The sequence below is a fragment of the Herpailurus yagouaroundi genome, unplaced genomic scaffold (genome assembly GCF_014898765.1).
Source record: "Herpailurus yagouaroundi ecotype Mexico unplaced genomic scaffold, PumYag 28, whole genome shotgun sequence".
Taxonomy (NCBI): Eukaryota; Metazoa; Chordata; class Mammalia; order Carnivora; family Felidae; genus Herpailurus; species Herpailurus yagouaroundi.
In genome coordinates, this window is record NW_024412376.1 from 150,615,393 (window position 1) to 150,638,516 (window position 23,124).

General features: G+C 39.7%; 1 protein-coding gene across 3 annotated transcripts in view; it reads right to left on the reverse strand.

The window, feature by feature from the left end:
- LOC121037505 (cytosolic beta-glucosidase) overlaps positions 1–23,124 on the reverse strand; it is a 134,794-nt gene that overhangs the window by 79,088 nt on the left and 32,582 nt on the right. For 2 of the 3 annotated variants that reach the window (XM_040486947.1, XM_040486943.1), the window contains exons 3-4: positions 10,304–11,100; positions 9,455–9,578 (exon numbers count right to left, since the gene is read on the reverse strand). In XM_040486947.1, coding sequence (XP_040342881.1) covers positions 9,455–9,578; positions 10,304–11,100 — 921 coding nt within the window. Of the gene's footprint in view, positions 1–2,154; positions 2,286–9,454; positions 9,579–10,303; positions 11,101–23,124 lie in introns of those variants that run through there. The other variant, XM_040486945.1, reaches the window with a different exon arrangement.

Here is a 23,124-nt window from a genome sequence, read left to right on the forward strand (position 1 = left end):
CCGTTTCCGATTCTGTGTCTCCCTCTCTCTCTGCCCCTCCCCCGTTCATACTCTGTCTCTCTCTGTCCCAAAAATAAACATTGAAAAAAAAATTTTTTTAAATAAATAAATAAAAAAAGAGCAAAATGGTGACATAAATCTAATATTTTCTTAAAATTCGCAGGAAGAATTCAGTTTTCCTGCTAATCTAGACTCAATTTCCTAATCAACCATTATGCTTTTAGTGACCAGCTACTGAATGCTAAGTATGTAACTCAAAACTCCAAAATTTAATTCTGGTAAGAATTTTGACATTAAAAAATGGTAAATAAAATATTTGTACACACTGTTCCTGCCTATGAGTGCTTGTACCTTTTAATAACTTTCATTTTTTCTGAAGATGGTTTTCTTCCTTACTTCCAAGGATTGTAATGGTATTGTCTTTAAGAATCAAAGTGTCTCTCAACTCCCATCTATTCAACTGTCTTATTCAACAAGTGCTTAATTGAAAGAAGGGCTGTGGTTGTGTAAGGAGCCCATGAACCAGTTATGGCACCAATTTTTAATGTTTTTGTTCATAATATTGCTGATTTTCTTCTACACAGCTATTTTTCTTCTTGCTATTGAAAAAATAATATAGGATGTAGTTAACCAGTTATTCACCCAACCTGGGAAAGCGGGCAGAAACAGCATTTATTGTACTATACAGCAATTGACAATTATACCATGTCAAAGTTATAAGTAGGTAAGATAAGACCACTGAGAGGAAGGCTATAAAACTGGTGAGCTTAGCACTGCTTAAAGTGTAATTACCAACACTGCAAATCCAGACACTCGTTTCTTTAGTGCACCCAGAGTCACTCCCCACTGAAGACCTTCATCTACAGAACATAATGTCCATGTATTAATTTATGATGGGGACTATTTTTTTCCCAAGCACTGGGAAACTCATGTAAAGTTTCCTGAGTAGCAAGGGCTAATACCTGGCCATCCGCTTCTCCCTACTCTTTTCATGAGCCCACAGGTGTCCAATAGAATCTGTATTAACACCATTATCCAGGCAACCCCTGCCAATCCCACTAAGATAAATTTTACAAGCCTTGTTCCACAGCAGTGCCTTTTCATTCTCTAGATAACTAAGCGGCCAGGTAGTAATCAAGTTATTTTGGAGATCAGGAAATAAGAGCTAATATAAACAGCTGCTTGAGGACCACTTCACCATGGCCCAGTGGAAAACGTGAGTTCACCTTCTCTCAATTCCAAAAGCTCTCTCATCAACTGAATATTCTAGCATCGCTCTCTCCCGAAACAGGTTTTAAAAAAAATCATTACCTCTTCAAACCCATGTTTTAATTTCTTTTGGATAATAAAAGGAAAGTAGAAATAGAATTGCTTTATCATATGGTAGCTCTATTCGTAATTTCTGGAGGTACCTCCATAGTGTTTTCCGTAATAGCTGAACCAACTTATGTTCCTGTTAACAGTGTACAAGAGTTCCCTTATTTCCACATCCTTGCCAACACTTATCTCTTGTCTTCTTGATGATAGCCAAGAGATATATGCACTCCTATGTTTACTGCAGCATTATTCACAATAACCAAAGATATGGACACAATCTAAGTGCCCACCCACAGATGAGTGCATAGAGGTTGTGGTGTGTGTGTGTGTGAGTGTGCATACACAATGAAATATTATTCTGCCATGAGAAAAACACAAAACTTGCCATCTGAGACAACAGGGATGGAACCTGAGGGCCGTATGCTAAGTGAAATCAATCAGACAGAGAAAGATAACTACTCATAAAAAACCAATGGAATGGTGGTCACCACTGGCTGGGGGGGTGAGGGAATTGGGGATAAGTTGTTTAAAGGTACAAACTGGAAACTAATAATGAATAAATTCTGGAGAGCTAATAAAGCACATCATAGTGATTGTGGTTAACTATATTATATTATAAACTTCAAAGCTGCTAAGAAACTAGATCTTAACTGTCCCCACCACAAAATATGTAACATAATAGCTAACACTATGGTGGTTATCTTATTGCAAAATTTAAATATATCCAACTAGTGTGTTGTACACTTTAAACTTACAAAATGTTATGTGTCCAATATATTTCATTTAAAAATCATTATCAAATCCTTCCTCTTTTTTTTCTCACCTTTTTCAAGATTCCATTGAGTCTACTCTTCATATTGGAAAAATTGATTTTCTCCAGGTAAATTTTTCTTCAATTATTTTACAGGTCTCCTTTACAGTCATAAAAATAAAACTGGGCTTCTGTTTGCTGCTACCTTGCACAAAAACTAGTGGACAGATTAACATAAAAAAATGGAGAGGGTAAGTTTGAAATCATCTTAAATGTTTTTTTTTAAGTCTTTATAGCAGTCTTAAAATTCACCTGGCCTTAAGTAGTGGGGATCCTTAAGTAATCATACCCCCAGAGCAGTTGGAACTGAATTAAAAAGGAGTGCAGGGGCGCCTGGGTAGCTCAGTCAATTAAACGTCTGACTTTAGCTCAGGTCAAGATCTCACAGCTAGTGAGTTCGAACCACGTGCGGGGCTCTGTGCTGACACCTTGGAGCCTGAAGCCTGCTTCGGATTCTGTTTCTCCATCTCTCTCTGTCTCTCCCCCGTTCATGTTCTGTCTCTCTTTCTCTCTGTAGGGAAAAAAAAAAAAAAAAAGGAGCACAAAGGAATATCCATCTGTAGGGGCACAGCATACGTACAGAATGCAACTGAAGGGGACGGTGAAGAAGAACTTTGCACATTCTTTGCACGAGGGCAGATTCTCTGATGTGTAATTGAGCTGCTTCTCACATGGGCGACTCCAAGAAACCTACTGCCGTGGAGCAGATGTACCACGTTCTATGTTTCTAGGAGAGTGTGTGTGCCACATGGTGTAGATCTCTAATCCTATCAATATGTGCGGCACCCAGATAAGCCTGGCGAAGTAGTCTAACAACCACCTATGTGTGTGTGTGTGTGTGTGTGCGTGTATGTGTGGGTGACTGTGAGCATCACCAAGCTCTACACCAGTCCTGCGGTCACAGCACACGTTCTCGAAAACCCCTAAACTGATCACACCATCATAGCAGTTGAGAAACGTGCAGGAAAATAAAACCGCAGAACCTGGGAATTGCAGATGAAGGCAAGTGGATAAGGAACACCAATCCCGTTTCTTTGCAATGGAGAATACTGAGGTCCAGATTATGGATTTGGGGCCAGAGTCACAGATGTCCTTAAAAGTAAGGTAAATATATCAATATGAGAAAATATCTAATATTTTAAGGTATTCAAAGCATACAGAGACAGAAATCATCTCATTTTATTGCACAGCTGACTTTGGGTTGGCAGAATAGTAATTAGCATTAGTCCCATTTAACAGGTGAGAAAGATGACATTCAGAGTCCTGCTGACATTCAGAGCTGAGCTGCGGGCACACCACAAGAACACAGGACTTAGTCTGTCTTTACTCTCCAAGACCCGCACAGACTTTTTACTCTCTTATGCTTTCTGTGGAGAATAGAAGGCAAAGGTAAGTGTGCCACTACAGAGAAGTAGGGGAGAAGGTGACAGGGAAAGGTCATTTGGCATGTCTCTGTTTCAGGTAAACTCTGGCTGTCTGAGTTTGTATGTGGTCTGAGTATGAAGGCTGATGGAACACAAATGTACTGGAAATTGTTTTCTTCGTAACTTTTCATATTCCACAAGTCTGCACCCTAGCATACGCTAACAGTTCTTGTGCACAGCCTTCAACCCCTGTTCTTTCTTCTCTATTCTACCTTGACTAGCTGTCATCCAGTTCAGCCAGGAGCAACGGTACCAAGTGAATCTGATATCCGACCACACATGTTTCCAAAATTGTGAGCTCTCTGTGAGCGACGGGAGGAACTGCTTCATCGGGACTAATTGCCAAAGGTTTACTTTGAGAAGCAATAAAGCAGTAGATAGGGAGTGGAAATCTATATGCAGGTACTTGGGTTTCTATTCTGAGCTTGCAATGGATTTTTAATTGGTTAGTTTTGCTAAAAGGTCAATGTATTAACCTTTGAGATCTTTCCTTAATTCTTAAGATTTCTTAAATGCACATTTAGAAACACACAGGTGCTTAACACATTTTGTCCAGTTAAACGGGCCTCTGTGATCTGAAATTGACATAGGCAGGTGGCTGCCAGATCTGCACTACTTCGGGAAATGGATGTATTTCTCCTTTACTGGCTCTCGGTGGGAAGGAGAGGAGGAGAGGGGAGGGAGTATGCTGACAGACAACAGCGGGGTGATTCTGTGCTCAGCATCTTGTCTTGGTGGTATACCCAAGCTGCAAGATTTATAACCTTCTTGTTACAATGCATCAGCTTCAACACTTTCAGTGAAGTCTTCAATAACTTCGATGACATCTTGCTGAGGGGTTTTGTCATTAAAAGCCTAAAGCTGGTCATTAACAAACCTTCTCTGCAATCATCTACTGCTGTGCTAACTCAGGCATGGATCCGACTGGAAAGTTGGGCTGGCTCAGAAACTTTCCAGAAGTCTGCTTTTTTTTTTTTTTTTTCCTCTCTATGGGGTATATTTCTTTAGGGAAAGAAAATACAGTTCTCAATTATTTAATCATTTATTTCTCATTACCCATTGGCTAACTCTTCTCTGACAGACACAACCAAATTCAACAAAGTATACAACACCTACTACATGACAGAAATGGCAGTCAGGGCTGAAGATATAACCACGAAAAAGACACGGCTCCAGTCTCAGGGAGTTCACGGCCCCTTCAAAAATTAGCCATCATTTACAGAATCCTTTGTAATGGGCCAGACTCTGTATTTAGGCTTTAAAGGCACTACCCTGTTCATTTTGCAGATGTGCTTATTAGCCCCGTTTTAAAGATTAGATAGCTGAGGTGTCGTCTGCTTATGAATTTTCCCCAAATTATTGATTGAGCATGTGAGTGGCAGAACCAGGCTTCGAACCCATGTCTTGCCTGAATCCCAGCAAGTTCATGGACTCCAAACAACAGGATCTGGGCCAAGAAGAAGGCAAAGGCCATGGCATTCCAAGCTGAGGGAAAGATCATGGGCCACGCAAGAGGCAGGCAGGCACATGCTGGGCACATGCTCAGGCACGTGATGAACAGGCAGAACACAGACTCAAATCCCCTTTCAGGAGAACTGAGGTCACGGCTGGAGTATTACTTACTGAGGCCAACCTCCCCTGCTTCACACTCTCGCTCACCTCAGCGGCTTTCAGATTATTGAGGCATCCATTTGTGTGTGTTTACACAGGAACTTAAACTCGCCTGCTGTCGGCTCCGGAACAGCAAGGACTGGTGTACGTTTTACGAATATAACTGACATTCATATGACGTGAGAAAAGCTTAACTCCTTGAAGATGACTGCTTTCCAAACTTACACAAACATCAAGCAACCCAGTTGCTTGATGGTCGTTCTGCTGCCAATGATTTAAGTTTTCCCCTAATCTGGCAACCTCTCTGATGGAAATAATGAATAGAGGGAGGCTGTTTCTGCTTTCTACTCCACAGGAATCAACTGTAAATAGCCAGAGACCCAAAGCTACAAGACTGACTCAGAGGTTCCCCCCCAAAAATGACAGAGAAACCTGTAGACATGGGGGAATATTCTGCTATAACCTAATTACTTGGAGGGAAATTTGAAAAAAAGCCTTGGGATGACATTTTTAAAATAAAAAGTTAAAAAAACTTGGGGTGATAAATATATTCTTAAGAGTACATATTTCGGGGCTCCTGGGTGGCTCAGTGGGTTGAACATCTGACTTCAGCTCAGGTCATGATCTCTCAGTTCATGAGTTTGAGCCTGGGGTCAGGCTCTGTGTCGACAGCTCAGGCCTTAGAGCCTGGAGCCTGCTTCAGATTCTGTGTTTCCCCCTCTCTCTGCCCCTCTCCCACTGGTGCTCTGTCTCTTTCTCAAAAATAAATAAACATTTTTAAAAAAATTAAAAAGAGTACACATTTTCTAATAATAATAATAATTATTACCATTGATTGAGAGCCTACTGTGCACCAGCAGTTGGTGGTTGGGGGTGATTACACAACAGCTCATTAAATGGAATCTTTACAACAACCCCGGTCAAGGAAAGTGTTAATCCATTTGTATAGGTGAACAAACTGAGGATTTGGGAGGCTGAACAATTTGCCAAAGGCCCCTCACTGAATAATTTGCAGAACTGAAATGTAAGCCTAGTTATAGGTTATTGCAAGTTTTTTGTGTCTCTATTCTGTTGCTTTTATCTATATCTATGTTAATGAAAAACAATCTATTTAAAGGCATTTAAATAATACAATGATTAAAAAACCATTAGCTGATTTCCCTCTCTTTTTTTTCTTGAAATGACATCCCCCGCCCGCCCCACCCCCTGCCGCCCTTTCCCAAAAGGAAACAGAAACATTAGCTTACTTTTTACTGCTCAATTAATTGCTGTGGGATTTTACCTGAAGAGATCAGAAAGACCTCCAGGCGGATATCATTGATCCAACTATAGTGTCATTATGTGCCTGTCCGTAAGTGTGATGTTAGAGAGAAGGCTTTGTTTGTGGGGATCACAAAGCCATCATCCATCGGACTCTGCGGGTTCTGGTGGGCCCTCACCTGCAGCGCTTCCCACGAATGTCTTCCTTGGCCTGTTATTAGTTTTAATTGCTCACAGGGCGTTCTTACTAGTAAAGTTCTTGCCAGTCAAGATCATCAGCACCACCTCAAAGGAGTCTCAGGAAATCAATTATTAAATTAGGCTCTAGTCCCCTGAGGAGAGGCAGGATAGGGAGTGTCGAAGCTTTGTCCAAGGTCACAGGACCAATTGGCCCCTGCAGACGCAGCAGGAAGCAAATTTATTCAAGTCCAGAGTACCAAAGTAAGGAAAAGGTTCTCTGTGGTAGGACAAGTAATCACTCTGAGTCAGAAAACCCTGGACTCACAGATCTTATCAAACACCAAAATAGTAGTAGTGGTAATAATAATGCACACATTCTGCTTGGTTCTAGGAGATATGACTTAGTAACTGTGATCTTGAGCAAATGACTTAGCCTCTTTGAATCTCACTTTTCTCATCTGTAAAATAGGAGCAATGACCTCATCTCACTGTTTTGAAAATGAAGTAATACGATGGTATCAGCGAAGATTCTTTTTGTTCCAAGTGATGGAAACCCAGTCAGATTCAGATGAAGCAGAAAGAGCACTTAATTATAAGTAAAAGTAATGTCTCTCAAGAACATGCACGCAGCTGGGTCTGAGGAAGAACTGGAATTAGAGGCTCCATTTCTAAGTGCCACCCTGAAGCCCTCCCTATTTCTTGTCTCCACGTCCCTGCAGCCCCCCTTTATACTACTTAGCGTCCATGGCAGGACATAGCCAACAGCCCACAAAGGTACATCCCCCTGCCAAGTTAGGCTAAGAGACAAGGTGACTGGCCTAAATTCTAAACCTCAGGGAAGAACTGGGATTGGCCCAGCTCATGCCATGTACCTGCATTCAGACCAATCAATTATATATTAACAAGGAGCAGGATTGTATTCTACTTACATGGCTATCCCTGGGGTAAGCCTGAAGATGAGAGGAGATGGGTATTTCATAGAAGAAAAGGGATTAATTACTAGGAAAGAGAGTTTCTCCACAGATTAAATAAACGGTGTCCACTACAACAATATATAAGAAATAGCTATTACTATACTCACTCCAGAATAAATACGCTTGTCTTTTTTTTGTCGATAAATAGATTTCTGCATATTTGAAAGACCACATTTTTTTAAAAGCAAAAAATTATAATATGTATTAATGACAATGAATATAGATCATCTTATGTTAAAAAATCAGAAAAGAACATAATACTGTGAACAGTTAATGTTTTAAGTGTATAATATTTTTTCCATATGTTTAAAGACACAATTGAAATTCTACAAGTAGAAAAACAGAATTTTGTTTCTAGTCCTATTCTCCTCTCTTGCCCCTGAGAAATCCAAATCTCTTCACATTTTCCACTCTCACCTTCAGTTACTTTTCTGTCTTTAAGTTGTCTTTGTTTGTGGGTCTACCAGCGAATTTTTAGTGTTAAGGATCTAACTGTATTAAAGTACTTGAAACTATTTCAAAGAGCAATGAAATGTCCTTATATGTTAGCACTAAACAGAGCACCAAGCTGAAAATGAAGAAAGCCAATTTCTATTTTTCTCTCTTTTCCCAGGAAACACAGAACAATTTTGGACAAGTCATTTGTGGTCCTTATATCATCCATAAATCTGCCTGCCGGTAACCAGCTTACTTTCCTCCTAGGATGAAGCTGGGAACATCAATGGATTAACTATGAATAGGGTCATTTACAGGGAGAAAGAGAGTGGAATCTCAGAAAACTGGACATTTCCTTTTTATTTTATCAGGAAGTGAATTCCTACCTAGAGAAAGAATCTGTTTTGCATGTAATACAAAAGAATTATTTCACTTGGATCAAACTGTAGGAATCCAATTGCCCTCTGCCAATAAATTCCAAGCCAGAGTGAGGGATTGAGTACCATATATTTTAGGTTTTGGAAAGAGACCATTTTGTGTCACTTTCCAGAATTCCTTCTGGCTGATTTCAGTACATTACTGATTAATTTGGAAAGAATAATTTTAGGACCTTTCAAATAGAATGATGAGAGAGAAGTGTACCTATCATGGTAAAAAAGGAAATTGAAAGTCTCGTTTTACATTGGATTTTGTTTCTGTGATATGATTCCTTTATAGGGAGGAGAAATTAAATTTACAAAGCAACAGTGTTCCAAGTAGAAGCTGAAATGGGGAAATTAACTGGTGTAGAAATGTGTGTTACCAGTTAAATATGATTCCTTCACATTTGTTTTCAAATGTGAAAAGAATGCCATGGGGGGAAGAGCATTTGCCGGAATAATAGTATTGTCTTGAAATAAAAGTCACAGATTCTATATGACAAAAACCTGTTCCTAAATGGAGCTGTTTGGTTACAAATGAAACACACAGTGCTGGAAGACTCATTTTAGACCAAGACTCATCGAAGGCCATTCTAAAGTTCATTGCATAAATGCTTAATTTTGGTCCTTTACAAATTCCGTCAGTTCATTTCTTGGTAGTTAGGATGTTGAAATATGCACATAGGCATGCTGTAGTTGGTCAGTACTAATCTTTTTGTAATAACTAATGTTCTCTTCGAACAGACACCACCCCCTCTGTTCATATCACCTTCACCCAGGAGTCACAAAATGCTGAAGACAGTCGCTTTTACTTGATTAAATTTTGAAAGGTTGAAGCTAGGCCAAAATTCTCACCTTCCTCTTTCCTAAATACTTTTTCTCCTCTCTCTTAATTACGTGGCTTTACACTGATTTACATGAATTTCGGCTTTCAAAATCATTGGTCTTTGCTGAATGCAAATAGGCACGTGGGAAAATTATATTAAGCTTGCACAATTGATCTTTCATCATTTCAAATGGTACCTTTGAACAGTTCCTGAAACGTCTGTCTGAAATACTCCCAGCGCTGAGTGTCATCAAGAGATGCAGGGTCACCCTGGGGAAACCCGTTCTCAGTGATGTAAATTACAGGGTTATTATACGTATCCTGGAACAAGAGAGCAGAAGTTTTATTCCAAACAGATGTAAAAAAAAAAAAAAAAAAGACTCATAAAATCAGGTGCATTACCCTCTATCTTCTCTAAGCTACAACCCAAAACTAGTTTTCATCAAATTGCACTGACCCTATTAACTTAATTTTCCACGCACTGACCTTTTATGACTAACAATGGGAAAGCAAAACTGTGCAAATGTCCATGAAGACAGTCAAATGACTCTTATCGTAATGAGAAGACAGAAATATCTTTCTTCCATCAGCATCTGCTGATTGTCACTACTCCTTAACCCCTTGGTCCCACCAACAGCTACACTCTCTATCTCCCCACGGCAAGGGTCCTAAAAATCATTAACTTAAATTTTTAATTTCAGCTACCTGGACACTATCCAGCATAACGGAGGCCAAAAAAGGATCCAGTTATTTCAGCCTTTAATGTGCCTTTTGATAATCAACAGTTGTGACATCAGCCTGAAAAATATTTCCAAGCAACTTCTTTGACCCCAACTGACTTTAACAAAGAATCCCAACTTTCACCTTGTTTTGAAGCCTCTTATCAGCCAGTTATCCCTCACCAACTTAAATCCTAATCTCTCTTCCCAAGCCAATATATAAGCTACTGTCTAAAATCATTCTTTTTCCAAGTTCTTATATATACACATATGTCTGTCTTTCCGTTTCCACATATTTGGGTGTACATGAACACAAACGTGTTTTACCTTAATATATTTCAGTAGTTTACGTATTCCCCATGGCACCACATAGACCCAATCCAACCTTTTCCAAGATGGGTCTGGAAAAACTTGAAGCTCCACATCCTGAAGAAAACCCACTTCTTCTTTCTTGTTCTCCTGGTACTTGACTAAACGACTTGTATAATATTGCACAGCAAAGAAATCAGCTGTGCCTTTAATCATTCTCTTCTCTTCTTCTGTAAATTTTGGAAGCCTTGATGATGGAGAGCCTTGCTTTTTACTCATGAAGGCAATCTGGGACTTGACAACTTCTGGATAATCACCGTCAATAAATATGGGTTTAGCAAAGAAATCCAAGCAGAAAGCAATGGCTCTTTTAGCAGCTTCCTGGTCGGACACTGAGTTGGTATCTGCTGGTTCCGCCCAGCCAGCAAAAATTCCTAGGGACACCATGCCCTTCTGCTCCTTTCGGAATAAAGAATCGTAGCTGTGCCAGGATCTGGCGTGAGCTTTGATCAAATTATGAGCTGCCTGATAACCTCCAGTTCCAAAGTGAGGTACACCAGGAGGAAATACACCGAGATCATACGCCATGATGGCAAGAATATTAGGCTCATTTATGGTGATCCACTGCTTGACTCGATCTCCAAACGTACTGAAGCAAAACCGGGCGTATTTGTCAAAGGATTCGATGATTGCCTCTGACAACCAACCTCCTTTGTCTTCTAAGGCCTGAGGCAAGTCAAAGTGGTAGAGTGTCACTATGGGTATGACCCCATTAGTTAACAAATCATCAATGATCTTGTTGTAATAGTCTATTCCTAGAAAGGAAAAAAGAAGAACGTATGAGAAGTAAAGTTATTTTTAGAACATTGACCATAAGTAGCGATCCGGAGAGGATTGGGAATAATTTCCTAAGTAACTTTTATTCCAAATAAGGTTTGTTACTTCCTGCATATAATCAAGTAAAGGCTAGGAGGAAGAAACATGAAGAATTCCAAGGAAGAATGGCTGAGCAGAGGGTTGGGGATGTGGCGGAAGATGTGGAAGAAGTATGTTCTGACAGGAATACATTTGGGCAAGTTGCTACCACATAACTTTGTGTTATTATCACATGTATTGAAATTATTCTATTTGCATGCTTGATTTCTAACCCCACTAGAATACAAGCCTCATAATAGCTGGGGTCATATCAAAGTCACCTCTGGATCCCCCAAATCCTGGAACAATACCAGAGAGTCAGTAGATAGATGCTCAATAAATAGTTGTTGAATGAATGAATGGTTCTCAATGGTATTAAATATAAAGTAAAGGAACTGATCTAGATGACTGTCTCAGTTCTTCTCCAGATACAGCGGTCTTATCAATCTAAAAAGGAGACCCACTGAACATGAAAAAGAGGTCCCAGAATGTGGGTTACAAGGGCAGTTAGCCAGAGCCTTGGCATATTAAGGAATATGGTTGAGAACTTTGCTCTAGGATTCTGACTTAGTCCATGAGATACCTAGACACCTCTGGCTCTCACCTAATTCTCCAGCATTGCATGTGGTGGAGGGGGGAGAGCTTTTAGTATTGTGGCAGAGTTCAGAAGAATGTTATTAAGTTGGAGATACTCTGTCTCAGAAACCAATGCCAAGAAGATGTTGCGTCCAACCTAATAAGGACTCTTAACTGGAAGAGACTTTCTTAGGACAGACTGATATTAGTGCTTCGTGTTATTTTATGTCTAAGATTGTGGAAGAAACCTAAGCTCAGAAGAGAGAAGCTGTCCTGCTTTTCTGGATAATAACTAAATTCCTATGTAGAATTGTATTTCACTCAAAGTTTGTTCAGAAGTAGGGTCCTTTTTTCTCTTTTTTTTAACTTCATATCCTCTGATTAAAAAAATAATTTAGGCTTTTCAGGGTGCCTGGGTGGCTCAGTTGGTTAAACAAATGACTTCAGCTCAGGTCAGGATCTCACAGTTCATGGGTTTGAGCCCCATGTCGGACTCCATGCTGACAGCTCAGAGCCTGGAGTCTGCTTTGGATTCTGTTTCTCCCTCTCTCTCTCTCTCTCTCTCTCTCAAAAATAAATAAACATTAAAAAATAATTTAGGCTTCATACACAGAAATAAACTCAAAATGGATGAAAGACCTAAATGTAAGACAGAAAGCCATCAAAATCCTTGAGGAGAAAGCAGGCAAAAACCTCTTTGACCTTAGCCGCAGCAACTTCTTATTCAACACATCTTTGGAGGCAAGGGAAACAAAAGCAAAAATGAACTACTGGGACCTCATCAAAATAAAAAGCTTGTGCACAGCGAAGGAAACAATCAGAAAAACTAAAAGGCAACTAACAGAATGAGAGAAGATATTAGCAAATGACATATCAGATAAAGGGTTAGTATCCAAAATCTATAAAGAACTTATCAAACTCGACACCCGAAAAACAAATAATCCAGTGAAGAAATGGGCAAAAGACATGAATAGACACTTCCCCAAAGAAGACATCCAGATGGCCAACCGACACATGAAAAAATGCTCAACATCACTCATCATCAGGGAAATACAAATCAAAACCACAAAGAGATACCACCTCACACCTGTCAGAATGGCTAACGTTAACAACTCAGGCAACAGATGTTGGCAAGGATGCAGAGAAAGAGGATCTCTTTTGTATTGTTGGTGGCAATGCAAGCTGGTGCAGCCACTCTGGAGGTTCTTCAAAAAACTAAAAACAGAACTACCCTACAATCCAGCAATTGCACTACTAGGCATTTACCCAAGGGATACAGGTGTGCTACTTCAAAGGGACACATGCACCCCTATGTTTATAGCAGCACTGTCAACAATAGCCAAAGTATGGAAAGAGCCCAAATGTCCATCGATGGATGAATGGATAAAGAAGATGTAGTATATATGTACAATGGAGTATTATTCGGCAATCAAAAAGAATGAAATCTTGCCATTTGCAACTACATGGATGAAACTGGAGGGTATCATGCTAAGTGAAATTAGTCAGTCAGAGAAGGATAAATATCATATGACTTCACTCATATGAGGACTTTAAGAGACAAAACAGATGAACATAAGGGAAGGGAAACAAAAATAATATAAAAATAGGGAGGGGGACAAAACAGAAAACTCATAAATATGGAGAACAAGCTGAGGTTTACTGGAGGGGTTGTGGGAGGGGGGATGGGCTAAATGGGTAAGGGGCACTAAGGAATCTACTCCTGAAATCATTGTTGCACTATATGCTAACTAATTTGGATGTAAATTTAAAAAAAATAAAATTAAAACAACTTTGTGGGCATCATAAAAAAATAATTTAGGCTTTTGAATTTGTTTTATTCAATCATTAATTTCTTCATCCCTCAAATACACATGTATAGAAAAGCTACTGTATGCTGGACTTATAAACATATGTAAGATAAATACTGTCCTTGACCTAAGGAAGCTCCAATTTTAGTAGGACTACAGATAAATTCACAAACAATCATAATGCAGTATTACTGGTAAAGATAAAGTATGGAATACTATTTAAGTATATGGTAAGGAGTACCCATTCCTAGCTAAGGACATTTGAAAATCTATTTTGAAAGCAATATAACATCATGATTCCAAAAGTGAACTATGGCAACCAGCTACCTAAATTCTACCCCATTCCTTCACCTACTTCAGTGACCTTAGGCAAGTTACTTTATCTCTCTGAATTATCTTTCCCTGTCTGTAAAATGTGGATGATAATAGAAACCTACTTCAATAATTTACTGCCAAGAGTTTAATGAGTTGATAAATTGAACGTCATTAGAAAGTTCTTGGCATAAGGTAAGGGGCTCAGTACAAGTTAGCCATCATTTTAATAATTATTATTGTTGTTATTGTTATCACTAGTGACATCTAAGTTGATACTCAAATGATGAATATAAATCATTCATATAAGACAAGGAAGAATGAGTGATCCAAGAAGAGAAAAAAGGGAAACAAATATGTGAAAGAGTAAGGGAGGTGTGGAAATAAACAAAGACCACCAAATATGAACAAAGAGTTTATTTATTCAGAGCTTGCTGTAGCGAGGGAATCAGCCATCATCACCTGCATTTGACAGATACTGAAAGTCTGTCAGGAAAGAGAGGAAGCTTTATAGTGAGAAAAAGGAGGGGAAGGAGAAGACTTCAGTTACAAGCTGATTGGAGATTGTTGGCACAGGGAGGCTGGACGTGGGCTAAATAGAAGCAGGGCATCTTAAGCAATTGGTCTGGGACACATATGTGACTTTCTCTGGCTGGTCCTAAGTTGGAAGCAGGGGGAAGGGGGAACAAACATACATAACGAAAAAAAAAAACAAAACAGAGAAGTTGGCAGATGTTGATCTAGTTCTGACTATTCTGGGCCAATTGCTACAGAGGTTGTGTTTGGCTTCCTGGGTTTCTTTTGTAGATCAGAGTTTTAGTACCATATATGGACTAGCCAGTCTTCACTTGTAAACTGTATTTTAGCCTAGTGTGGCTCTTTCTGGGAACTGTAAGTCCAGGATAATGATAATGTATAGCTGAGCAGAGAAAGCACAAGAATGGTGAGAGGTAAGCAAGCCAAATAATGCAAGATCATGTGTTGTCTGTCTGTCTGTAAGAGTGGATATTTTTAACAACAGCTCTCTTGTTTTGCAAACCAGAACATAATGTGAATCATGCATAACAACTCCATACTTGGAAGACCCTTACATATGCCATTACTCACTTGGCAGATAGGATACCTCAACCTATGCCCTAATCCATGCCCTATGTCCATGCCCTAATCCATGAAACATGTGAATAAGTTACTTTACATAGAAAAAAGAATTTGCTGATGTCATTAAGGTTAAAAATCTTGAGATGGGGAGATTTCTCTAGATGGTTCAGGTGGGCCCAATCTAACCACATGAGTCCTTAGAAGTGCAAGAGCAGAGCAGAGGAGTGGGTCGGAACGATGAACAACAGAAGAGGCCAGAGAGGTGGCAGCATAAGAAGCACTGAACCCACTATTGTCAGCTTTGAATGTGGAAGAAGGGAGCCACCTGCCAAGGAATGCAGGTTGCTTCTAGAAACGGAAAATGGCCCTCAGTTGATAATCATCAAGGAAATGAGGCCTTCAGTCCTACTACCATAAGAAACTGAAACAAGCCAAGAAACAGACTTTGGAAAGAAATGCAACCCTGTAGGCACCTTGGTTTTAGCCTACAGAGACCCATGTCAGACTTCTGACCTCCATAACTCTAAAGTAATAAATTTGTGCTTTTTAATTGAAATATACTTGATATACAATTTTATATTATTTTCAAGTGTAAAACTTATGCTATTTTTAAGCAGCTAAGCTTGTGATAATTTGTTGCAGCAGCAATAGAAAACTAATACATTCACCAAACGTTATAAAGTTTTTCTTTTCTCTCACAATGAAAGATCATTCCGCCGTCCCATCTCAGGGCCTCTGCAAGCCCACATGTCCTCATTTGTAAAACGCAATATCCAACGATGGTATAATGGAATCAGTTTGGAATTGTTATGTGTGAAGGTTTTCATAGACAATTCCTTCCATTGGCTCTGAATATAAAAATAACATCAGTTTTCATTTATTGCATTCATACTATATGTGCCATTTCATTTAATCCTAGCCCTAAGCCCAAGAGGTGGGCTTTTTTTTTTTTTTTAAGTTTATTTATTTATTCTGAGAGAGAAAGAAAACATGAGCACGGAAGGGGCAGAAGAAGGGGTGGGTAGTGGAGGAGGGGGAGGAGGAGAGACAGAGAATCCCAAGCAGGCTCCACACTATCAGTGTGGATCCCGATGTGGGGCTCGAACCCATAAGCCATGAGATCATGACCTGAGCCAAAGTCAGACGTTTAATCAACTGAGCCACCCAGGTGCACCAAGAGGTAGATATTTTGTATCCTCATTAAGCATCTAAGGAAACCTCTTCTCTTCAGAGACAGCAAGTCCCAGACTTAAGTAATAATGTCATATGGCACAGCCGACATTTAAACCCAGTCTGCCTCACTACAAAGACTGAACCAGTTCTACCGTGACATTCCGTTTCTCACGTTTACTGTTTCAGAACCAGAAACATGGTGACAATGTTTTACTGGTCTTCACAATCACCTATTTTGGAGCTGATTCATAATATTAGATCCTTTTTTTTTCATTTTTGGAGGAATCAATGATTTACCCCTGTAAGCATCATTAGATGTGGTACAATCATTAATGATGGCAATCAACGTAGTTCAAACAACATGATAATCTTTGGTTTAATTGAAGATTTAAAAAAATTTTAAATAAGATTTTTTTTCTCACTCATCAGCCTGACAGAGCAACAAAGCATTTCATAATTAATATTTATCCCAGAATTGAGTACTCTTGGTTTATACAGAGCACTTTTGGTTTGGTGCTGTAATGCAATTTTCCCATGGGGCAGTGAAGCGACGTTTATAAGAGCAGACCTCCAGAGTCAAACAGTTGAGCTGAAGAATCATGGACAAATCACTTGGCCTATGTACAGCCAAGTTTCCTCATCTGTAAAAATATTACGGTATGTTATAAGTGCCACCTCATGACTGTTTTGAGTATCAAATGAGACCAAATCATGAAAGGATTCTTTAGCTTTTATAAGAAATTCAGTCGTTGGACAAATGTGTATTTTTAAATGATCATCTGTTACCAATAAAGGGACCGTGAAACTTTGAGAGGCTATTTGGACTCTATTCTGCTCCTGGATATTTAGGACATAATTCTTTTAAATATATAATTTTTTTCTACTGTTTATTTTTTAGAGAGACAGGGTGCAAGTGGGGGAGGGGCAGAGAGAGAAGGAGAGAATTCAAAGCAAGATCCAGGCTCCGAGCTGTCAGCTCAGAGCCCAATGAGGGGCTCGAACCCATGAACCAAACTGTGAAATCATGACCTGAGCCAAAGTCGATCGCTTAACCGACTGAGCCACCCAGGCACCCCAGGACATAACTGATTTTTTTAAGTATTTAAACTTCCATAGCCTTCTTTCATACTTAACTACCATTTTCTCTGATATAATTAAGCCCATTTCTTCTTATTTGATCTTTGGAAATATAAAGCAAATGTGAGTTAAATGTCTTTTGGATAGGGGCGCCTGGGTGGCACAGTCGGTTAAGCGTCCGACTTCAGCCAGGTCACGATCTCGCGGTCCGTGAGTTCGAGCCCCACGCCAGGCTCTGAGCCAACAGCTCAGAGCCTGGAGCCTGCTTCCCATTCCGTGTCTCCCTCTCTCTCTGCCCCTCCCCCGTTCATGCTCTGTCTCTCTCTGTCCCAAAAATAAATAAACGTTGAAAAAAAAAAATTTAAAAAAAAAAATGTCTTTTGGATATAGGGGAAAGCAACCCACTTCAGATTAACTCAAATATAAAGGTAGCATGAGGGGCAGGTGGCTGTTTGGTGTAGGAAGCCTGGGCATTATTTGATATGATAGAGAGCTATCAGATTCCCAGTCACACAAAATTACAACTGAAACTCAAGGGAATTGAAGCTGGGAGCTGAGAAAGTCTTTGCCTCTCAAGAAAGACTGGTCTCACCCATCCAGTTTCACTCAACACATGTTTTCTTTATGCACCAAATTTGCTATGGTCTCAAAATGGCCATCCCATCTGCCAAAGCTATCTTAGAGTCCTGGTTCCAGCACCAACCAACTCATATTCTCAACTTCTCAACTCCAAACATCTCTGAGAGGGGGAGACAACTGGGCAAGATTCTCTTTTTCCGTGAGGTTATACCATATTATGTCACAGGGGAAAAAGGTCTTTCCCTTGTCCAGTCAGCTATGGCCAGGAGTGGAGCAGGTCTATGTAGAACAAAGAAATGGGGAAATTCTCTCAGGAGAGGATGTGGCTAGGACTTGCAAAGATGATGTGTCAATGCAGAAAATAACTGACCTGGAACCCCCCTAGCCAAACTATAAATATCTTAACGTAGAATTAATTTTGTTCAAGTGTCTAACATGCATCACACATGACAACTAGGTTCATTCCCTTCTAGACTCACACCACCAATTAATTTCTTTGCTTGCCCTATGTTCTCTTATCACAGTGCCTGTATTTGCTTCCTATTGCTGCTATCAAAAATTACCATAAACTTAGTGGCTTAAACCAACACAAATTTATTATCTTACAGTTCTGGGCATCAGATACTCAAAAAGATTCTCACTGAACTAAAATCAAAATGTCAGCAAGGCTAAGTTCTTTCTGGAGGCTCTCAAGGAGAACCCATTTCTTTGCCTCTTCTGGCTTCCAGGGGCGGCCTGCATTCCTTGGCTCGTGGCCCCTCTAATATTCTCAAAGCCAACAGTATAACCATCTTCTCTCCTCTCTGACCTCTGTTTCAGTTCCTGTATTTTCTCTCTCTGACTCCGATCCTCTTGTTTCCCTCTTATAAGGGCTCATTGATTACACTGGGACCATCCAGATAATCCAGGATAATCTCCTCATCTCAAAATTTTTAATGTAATGACAACTGTAAAGTCCCTTTAACCATGTAAGATAATATGGTCACAGTTTCTATGAATTAGGATGTGAGCATCTTTGGGGGCCATTATTCAGCCTAACATATTGCCTGATATGGAGTAGCAGATTAATAAATGTTTCTTTAGTTATTTACTTTACCATTCCTGCTAACTGTGCTCATATTTTAAATACTAAAGTGAATAAGGGATTCTGCATAGACATTCCTTTTTTTTATTTCCAATACCTGGGTCCCCTACTAATCATCTGAAACTTACATTTGTGGCAGAAATGAAAATGAACTTGAACAGCTGAGAACTAGAGAAATATGTGATTTCTTTTGCCAGCTCAATCTCTTCTTGTTAAACCTCGAAGACTTGACATTTGAAAGAGAAAGGCTGTGTAACAATTCCACTTTGTAAAATATTCTTACAGTTTGGGAACATAGGTTTTACACGTTTCCAAATGTCCTCTAATCAAGCTTTAAAATAGGAGTTAGAACACAAAAAACAGGGTGCCTTGTAAAGGATAGTGACAAGGGTTTTTCCAATTCTTTACATGCTCTTTGAGAAAATGTTTAAACAGAAAAAAACAAATGATGGCCTTTCTGAGTTAAAACAGTTCCAGTTGCTTCAACAGATCACTGCACAACAGTGAGCAACCGCTTATTGAAATTCTGCCGACTGGAAGCACCTCCTGTGCCCTCTTGTTCATGGAAAAGTCTGTAATATTAATCAGCTATGACTTTACAAAAGCTGGGGGCAAACATAAAGAGCTCAGTGCTGGGGCACGTGATCCTCACATGAGATGTGCATGACTTATCTTCCCACATTGTGCAAGTGGCCCCAGTATCTCCAGTCTCATCACCACCCCCCTCCAGCGTTTCTGCTGTCCTGTTCCTGGATAGTTGATCTATAGTGTGCTCCATGGACTTCTGTATATATCTCATATTTGTTTTAAATAGCTTGATATGTTGACATAGTGGTACAGTAATCCTCTATCTGAAAATCCTGGAGGGAAATGTGTTCTGAATTTTTGGATTTTTAGAAAGGAAATACAGAGCAAATACCATATACTAAGTTAATACCCTCAGTGGGTCTGGATCAGTCTCACTTAATATTTCTGTGTCATAGATTCTAAGTCTAAAGTTCTCTTTTGGCCAGCAAAAGAGCAGACTCAGGATTAGAGCGGGAGATGGCTAACGTCCGGGAAAAGACAAGAGCCCCAAATAAGGGTCTTTGCTGGGTATTTATTAAGATCAGAAGGCTTACAAACGTGATGGGCATGTACAAAGAAACAAAGAAACTGTCAACATTAACTTGGGGATGTGAGGGAAAAGGGGGAATTTGAAAATATACAGTATTTGGGGTTTGGGTCAATATAAAACAAAATCCTGGCTCTGGGTAGATGGGCAGGTGGTTGTTAATGGCAGACAGGAGGTGCCATGCTTGTTTATCTTAGCTAGCCTAGGGGATGAGACAGATAGGGGAAATAACCTCAGGGTTAATAAGCCACCTTTTCTTTTGTTAACCATCTCTGCTCTGAGCTGCATCGCCTGCAGCGCAGTGGTCCATAGTCCAATTCACCAGTTTACCTAACTGGGCCCTATCCTCCTGTGAAAGCAGCTTTTCTGCTATAGTACTAAACTGGGGGTGCTTCCACCCTGAATATCTAATCTTGTTTATTTCATATACCTATGTATTGGGCACCTTTGCGCCTGTGCCTATTTTGGGCCTTTGCCCCTCCCTCTCTATTTTGGGGGCTCTGCACCCCCTGTCTATTTTGGGGTGCCTGTGCACCTCTCTAGTCTTTGCACCTTTGTGCCTCCCTATTCTTGGGTGCCTTTGCACCCCCCTATTTTTGAGGTGCCAATCTGGTTTACCCATACTTGAGTATGAGCATTCTATAGCTTTGTATTTCTTTTTGCCTTGTTAACCCATTGGTGTAAGCCTGGGGGATTCCTAAGCATATTCCCCACATTTCTGCAATAAACTATATAAACATTCTTGCCAAGTGAAATCACCTAACATTGTAAAAAAATTTTCACAAGGGTTGGACGTCCAAAATATATAAGGAACCCGTAAAACTGAGTATCAAAAAACAACCTGATTGGGGTGCCTGGGTGGTTCAGTTGGTTGAGCATCCAACTCTTGATTTCAGCTCAGGTCATGATCTCACGGTTCATGAGTTCAAGCCCCACATCAGGTTCTGCACTGACAGCAGGGAACCTGCTTGGGATTCTCTGTCTCCCTCTCCCTCTGCCTCTTCCTCTTTCTCTCAAAAATAAATAAATAAATATTTTAAAAAACAACCTGATTAAAAAATAGGCAGGGAACCTGAATAGATACTTTTCCAAAAAAGCCATACAGATGGCCAAAAGGCACATGAAAATAATGCTCAATGTCACTAACCATCAGGAGATGCAAATCAAAACCAGGATGAGATAACACCTTAAACCTATCAGAATGGCTAGTATCAAGAAGTAGCAAGTGCTAGTGAGGATGTGAAGAAACAGAAACTCTCATGCAGTATTAATAAGAATGTAAATTGGTGTGGCCACTATGGAAAATAGTATGGAGGTTCCTTAAAAAGTTAAAAATAGAACTACCACATGATCCAGCAATTCTACTTCTAGATATTTACCTGAAGAAAACAAAAACACTAATTTGAAAAGACATATGACCTGCTGGGTTCATTGCTGCATTACTTACAATAGCCAAGATATAAAAGCAACCTAAATATCCATCGAAGGGTGAATGGATAAAGATGTGGTGTCTGTGTATGTGTGTCTGTGTGTCTGTGTGCATGCGTGTGTGTGTGTGTGTGTGTGTGTGTGTGTGTGTGTGTGTGATGGAATATTACTCAACCATAAAAGGGAATGAAATCTTGCCATTTGTAGTGAAATGGATGGATCTAGAGGGTATTATGCCCAGTGAAATTAGTCAAATTCCATATGACTTCACTTATACATGGACTCTAAAAAATAAATGAACAAAGAAAACAAACCAGAATCAAACTCAGATATTGAGAACAAACTGATTATTGCTACAGGGGAGAGAGGAGGGAGGATGAGCAAAATAGGTGAAGGGGATTAAGAGGCATAATCTTCCAAGTATAAAATAAGTAAGTCATGGAGCCATAGTGTGCAGCATAGGGAGTATGGTCAATAATATCATAACAACTTTGTATGATTGCACCTGGTAACCAGACTTATTGTGGTGATCATTTAGTTAAATGATCATGTTAAATCACCATGTTCTATACCTGAAACTAATATAATATTGTATATCAATTATTCTTCAATTAAAAAAAGCATAAATTCAGGTTAGCTTTTGTTGCCAAATTATTTTTAAAATTAAACTTGCTAAAAAGGATTCAGTATGCAGAGCTTTTTGGATTTTAGAATTTCAGATAAGGGGTTATGGATCTGTATTACAAGTTGGCCCCGGGGAGGTGTTGTTTTGTTGTGTGTGTGTGTGTGTGTGTGTGTATGTGTGTGTGTGTGTGTGTGTTTTCAAGTTTTTCCATTGTTTACCATCCAAATGGAAATTCAGTGAAAGCTCCAAACACCCAGAATCATGGACTACAGCAGTGGAAAGAGTTCTGGTGATGTGGTGCCTTTGCTTCATTTCACCAACAGAGAAATTGTAGCACAGGGAGTAGAAATGGTCTAGTGAGGCTAAAGAAGGTTCTAGAGTAGATACTACATGTTTGACAGTAGGCAGACCTAGGTTGAATTCAGCACCAAATTGCCACCTTGGCAAATTTATACCCAGCCTTCCATCCCAGATCACCATTATTCACTGTTTAGAGAAGCACCTCACCCATAAGGGTATTAGGAGCATTAAATCAGCAAAAGCAGGGTGCAATGTTCGGCACACTGAGCTATACATACTGTGTGCTCAAGAAAACACAACCATTACTAGCTGTAGGGTTATTTTTATGATTATTATTGACCTAATTCACTTAAACTCAGTAAATGTTTACTGAATTCCTCCTTGTAAAACACCATACTGTTATGCGGGTGAATGAGGCAGAATTATCTGCCCATACACTATAGGCAATTCAATACAAGTACCTAGCACAGTCCCTGACACACAGTAGATACTTAAGACACATTTGTTGAATTGAATTAAACTCAAGGTGCTTATAATCTAACAGGGGATTTAATAATGCTAAGAGTAAAAAATGTGAGAAATACTCAAAGAGGTTTATGACGTGCTATGGGAATAGAAAAACAAAGACGTATTCTGTCTTCGAACAGGGGAGAGTGTAAAGAAGAAGACCATGCTGGTCTTACCAAGAGGGTTGATATTCAGTGGGTATAGCCATTCCAGGCAGGAGAAAAGACTTTAAGAAAATTCCTA